The 6050-nt window shown below is 41.0% G+C and overlaps 1 protein-coding gene across 1 annotated transcript; it reads right to left on the reverse strand.

Moving 5' to 3' along the window:
• Positions 1-506: 506 nt before the first annotated feature.
• LOC131521324 (tripartite motif-containing protein 16-like) lies at positions 507-6050 on the reverse strand. The gene is made up of 6 exons (XM_058745931.1): positions 5427-6050; positions 4847-4942; positions 4533-4766; positions 3610-3769; positions 2981-3028; positions 507-2754 (listed from the first exon to the last, which is right to left on the reverse strand). The coding sequence occupies exons 1-6, from the start codon at positions 5997-5999 to the stop codon at positions 2240-2242; spliced, it is 1626 nt and encodes a 541-aa protein (XP_058601914.1). The 5' UTR covers positions 6000-6050; the 3' UTR covers positions 507-2239.

Raw genomic sequence — 6050 nt, forward strand, 5'->3', positions numbered from 1 at the left:
AGCGCCTACACTTCCTCCGCCGGCTGAAAAGAGCAGGTCTCCCTCCACCCATCCTCACCACTTTCTACAGGGGCACCATTGAGAGTGTGCTGACCAGCTGCATCACTGTCTGGTACGGGAACTGTACTGCAGCAGACCGCAAGACCCTCCAGCGGACAGTGAACACCGCTGCAAGATCATCGGTGCCCCTCTCCCTCCATCCTGGATATTTTCCTCACACGATGCTCCAGCAAAGCCAATAGTATCGTGAAGGACTCCACACCCCTCCCACAGTCTCTTCCAGCTCCTACCATCAGGAAGACGGTGCGAGCATCAGAGCCCGCTCTGCCAGACTGCTCAACAGCTTTTTCCCCAGGCTGTGAGAGCCCTGAACTCAAATCACCCGCCCCTCTCTGAACCCCCATACAAACCCCTACCTCCTGTAACATGTAACGTGCAATTCAAGTGTGCTACACACAGGTGAGTGGGCCTGTACAAACCACCTGTAGTAGCTCACTCTCCTCCTCTATGCGCACTAGTCACTTTTCACACACACTGCTGTGTGTACACAAATCCCACAAAAGAACTCCGTAATATATGTATGTTTACATGCTCATGCACTACAAATCCTCCTGCACTGTTCCCCAGCCAGCTGCTTGAACTCAATGTTTCTCCTTGCACATGTACAGTATTTATCTGAAGCATTTGTATAGTTTGTATAGTTTGTATTTTTAGTTTGTATAGGTACTTTTTATAGATAGTATATTTATAGTCAAAATCTATCAGTAGGATAGTTGTGTATAGGTTTATATTGTCTTACTCCATTGTTGTATGCCTGTATTTATGTAGCACCGAGGTCCTGTGAGGCACGACATTTCGTTCCACTGTATGCCCCCGCATGTAGCGGAATGACAATAAAGCTCAACTTGACTTGACTTGACTTGAGACTCTGTAACACTAGCGTAGCCAGAAATGTTTAAGTGGGTGGGCCTACATAAAACTGGGTGGGCCAGGTGTGTAGCGTATGAAAACTGCATGTCAAATTGCCAACAAAAAATACAGCACCAAGGTTCATTACACAGTACTTCTAAAGCATGCATTAACATTAGTAATTTGGGTCCCACTTTATATTAGGTGGCCTTAACTACTATGTACTTACATTTAAATTAATAATTTGATACAATGCACTTATTGTGTACATACATGTTTTTACATTGTACTTATATTTTTAAAAATACCTATATGTAATTACATCTGTAATTAATTTCTGTAATTAAATTTATAATTACACTGTTGACCCATCCCTTACACCTAAACCCACCCTTAAACCTACCCATACCACCAAACCTGTCCTTATGTTGTACTTATTTTTTGATGTAAGTACATAGTAGTTAAGGCCTCCTAATATAAAGTGTGACCGTAATTTGTTATGCTAATGTTCATTTTAAAATGTACTAATAGGACATTATTAAAAGTCGTATCTGTTAACATTTGCCTGAGTGAGCTGGTTAACAAAGATGAATTAACACGGTAACAAATGTATTGCTAATGTTAGTTAATGCATTAACTAACATTAACTAAAGGAAGTTTATTAAAAAGTATTACCTCAGTGTGAAACAACGGGGCTTCGCTGATTATTTCATAATCAAACATCTCTGTCAGTTCACAGAAATGTGCTCAGCTGCAAATTATGCAGTTTGTGGCGACCAGGATCTAGCACAATGTTTATGTGTTTCTTTCCACAAAGGACGCATCTGTTTAGTGGATCAAACACTGTACCTATGCTAATATGATGTTTCTAAGACTTTTACTTTTTAAAAGAATTGATCTGATTTATGTTTGCTTCACTAGGCTATTTTCACATTTTACTTCACAAATGCGCGCATTTTACTATTATATCCTTATGTTGTAAACATAACATTGTGGGTGAGACTAACAGAAATGGACGAATCATCATTTTGACAAGCGTATGATGATATGCACCTATAGGAAGAGGGACAACTATAAGAGACGACCTGTAATTGACCATGAAAACAAGTGTTTAATATTGTTAATAAATAAAGTTACTGTGAAATAAGACGTTTATTAGTATCGTTTAATAAATTACATCCATTTGGAAAATTACAAACATATCATTGGGTGGGCCACAGATGAGCCCACCCGTAGCTATGCGACTGCTCTGTAACATCTCACTGTTACTGATTTATCATGCAGCTCACAGAATTATGGGTAGAATCTCTCTACAGTCTATTCTGATTCATCAACACAGTTTCACTGACGATCTGACATTAAGAACATTAAACCCAACATAGAGCGGCTGAGTGAATGTGGTCTGGACTGTGTGGATGAGGCTCATTGTGTCAGAGACGCTGTAGAAGGACAGAGTTCCTGCACTGTGATCCACATACACTCCTATCCTACTGCTGATGGGCTTCACAGGGAGACGATACTCTATGTAATTGTGTCTGAATGAGTATCTAGAGGGAAAGCTGATCAAACTCCAGGACTGATCATTAGATCCAAACCCACACTCATTACCTTTTCCTTTCCTGCTGATGCTCTTATATGACACTGATATAAACACACGTCCAATGTACTCCAGCTCCCAGTAACAGCGTCCACACACACTCTCTCTACACAACACCTGAAGCCAATAATCAAATCTGTCTGGATGATCAGGATACAGCTGATCTCTGCCAGTGTTAGTAATCACTCTGTTGCTCTCAGACAGCTGTTTATTCATTGTGTCTGGATCCAGAGTGAGCTGATGGGAATCTGATGGAGATAAAACACATCAGAATCAGGAATTATGAATCTGTTCGATCTTTTCATGTAGCTGAACTCTTCATGTTCAGTGTATCATCAGTGTCTCAGTACAGATGACCACATATCTGTGCAAATCATCATTTACATCATCAATTATAAAACTCTTCTTTCACCTTCTACAGAAGAACATGAACACACTCAGTGAGTTTTTCTGCTTGTTTTCTTACTGACTTACATCGTAGGAAGTCCTTCCTGGTCCTGGGAACACTGTTGGTGACTGTGACTGTGGAAATCAACAGACATGAACAGTGTGATTCTCATGATCCTGCATCCATTCCTAAGACATTTCTAATATGATGTTCTCTATGATATGAGATGATGGACTCGTTTCTGAGAGCAGATGAATCTGCAGGGACTTCATTTCTAAAATCTTGTGCAGAAAACATCCTAAATTTGGTTTTACGATCATCTTACAGATATGAGTATGTGCGATTCATAGAATGAGCATACGCACAGAAAACGAAAAGCATCTTTCAGATGTGAAATCTATGAATCGCAATCTTGAACTTGCGTGCAACTGAATGGTTTCAGCTTTCTGCCTGGTAAACGTCTCCTAATTAATGTCATTAACATCAGCAGTCATCGTCCAAATTCTTTCATTTAGAACAGCAAGAACAGCTTACATTTCCAAAAACCTACAGAACTCCGACAAGAAAAAGTGTGTACATCTGCTCAGACCCTGACGTGACGCTAAACACTTTTCCACGTCAAAGGCAGTTTTTTTTTGAGCACTGGCGTGGATATAAGCATATGCACACTCTAAGATCAAATCTGTGTGTGTGCACGCTTTATAAATGAGGCTACCTCTGTCTGAGATCTTCTTGAGCTCCTTTTTGCAGAAATCCTCCAGTTTGTCTCTCAGCTGATGGACAGATTCTCTCAGACCATCAAAAGAGATAAGAGGAGTGAAGGGATCATCATTTACGTCTGTAGATTCAGGAGGTGCTGAGAGAGACTGGAAACTCTACAGAAAACAGAAATCAAAACTCATCAGCTCCACACTTCACCCAATAACCTGCACCAACATCAGATTTGACTGATCTTTAGTAACTCTCCTCAATCCAGCACTTTCACAGCATCAGCTTCATTCTTCTCATATTCATTAAATCACAATAGAGCTATAGATTCTAGTATTTTCCACTTACACTATATGTTAACTTTCTAGGAAATGATTTGGATGATAAAACATCTGCTAAGAACATAAATGTCCATCTAACAGCTCAAGCACATCAATGGAGTCTCAGTGTAGATTTGAGTAGATTTCTCAGGAAAAGCAGCTCAAAAGCTACGATTAGATTGACCATTATTTATAACTTTAGAGTGGTTAGAGACACTGAAACTTCACAAGGACCCTTAAGACACAATCAGGTTCAGTTTGGTTTCCATACACTGAAGCATTGCTAATATAAATGCTTATGTTTGGGGTTTTCATGGTCAAATTCAGGCAAATAAAAATACATTTTGTCAGGTTTGAGGATCATCTGATTGAATTTTGATGAACGTAACTCAGGACCGGTATGATCAAGTTCACTGATTTCACCATGACATCATAAATCAGAGCTGAAAGCCATTTGTAATTGGCGTGTCTTTCAGAAGAAGATGATCAGATGAGAGTCTGACTGATGATTATATAATAAGACACTCATGAAATGTTTCTCTGTGAGTCTCGTGTCACAGCAGGATCTGCTCAAGTCCACTATGACCCTGTTCTTCTAGATCTGTGTTACCTGCAGGAACTGGATGTGATCCTGTGTGTGTGAAAGCTGCTCCAGCTCAGCGTCTCTCCTCCTCAGATCATTGATCTCCTGCTCCAGTCGCTCCAGTCGTCCTTCAGCTCGACTCACTGCTTGCTTTTCCTGATCTCTGATCAGCTGTATCAGCTCAGAGCGGCGTCTCTCAATGGAGCGGATGAGCTCAGTAAAGATCCTCTCACTGTCCTCCACTGCTGTCTGTGCAGAGCGCTGTTAGGACACACAGTGATTCAGGCTTCAGTGAGTCTGAACTGAGACTGAGACAAACTTCTCTTCTTCTCCAGACTCACCTTCTGAGACTCCACAGCCTCTCTCAGCTGCTGAAGATCTTTCTCTCTCTGCTGGATTCTCTGCTGGAACGTCTTCTGCGTCTCCTTCAGCTGCTTCTGCAGGACAAACAAATGATAATGAATCTCACAGAAAACTACTGGCACTAAATCATCATGTGAACAGATGAATCCAGCAAAACAAAAACTGATAACTAATGGCTGTGGGTTCAAACTCCAAATTGATGATTGGTCACAATCATCATACATGAATTGCTACATTTTTAAGTGTTATAAAAGTGAAACTGACTCAGGCGTTAGTATTTCACACTGACAGTGTTTCTGCTGTGTAGAAGAGCTTGCATTTTGACATATGAAAGTATATATTTTGTAAAAGAACAGGTGAATAGTTCACTCCACTAGTTTATTTTGCTTAATGTAAGATTGTGTTGATAAAGGTTTCCAGTGCATTTTTAGCAAACAGTGAAACTTAATTTCTGGTGTCGTGTGCAGTGTGAATGCTGTAAGCTGTTAATATGGTGCCGATATAAACACATATGAAACAAGTGTCAGCAGTATTTCTTCAGAGTCTAGTTTTTAATACCTGTTTCTCTGTCCTCTGTGCTGCAGCTGATACAGTGTCGTGGTTTTTATGTTCATCCATCGTACACAGCACACATATACATTTCTGATCAGTGCGACAGAAAACCTCAAGGATCTTCTCATGTTTCTGGCAGATCATCTCCTGCAGTCGTCCAGTGGCTTCAGTCACTTTGTGTCTCTTTCCTTTAAACCAACTCTCATGTTCCTCAAGGTGATGCTGACAGTAAGAGTTCAGGCACATCAGACAGGACTTGATGGCTTTGTATTTTCTTCCAGTACAGACGTCACACTGCACATCTCCAGCTCCAGCATCACAGTCAGCAGGACGTTTCCTCTTCTTCAGCTTCTCCACCACTTCAGCCAGCATGGTGTTTCTAGCTAAAGCAGGTCTTGGACTGAAGGTCTGTTTGCACTGAGGGCAGCTGTAGACTCTCATCTGATCCTCCTGATCCCAGCAGCCTGTAATACAGCTCTTACAGTAACTGTGTCCACACTGGATGGTCACTGGATCCTTCAGGAGATCCTGACACACTGGACACAAGAACTCATCCTGAAAAACTCTGGCTCCTGCCATTTTACTGATTGAATACAGAGACAAACACACAACAGCTCAACTGCACTTCAG

This window comes from Onychostoma macrolepis, chromosome 16, assembly GCF_012432095.1.
Source record: "Onychostoma macrolepis isolate SWU-2019 chromosome 16, ASM1243209v1, whole genome shotgun sequence".
NCBI classification, from domain to species: Eukaryota; Metazoa; Chordata; class Actinopteri; order Cypriniformes; family Cyprinidae; genus Onychostoma; species Onychostoma macrolepis.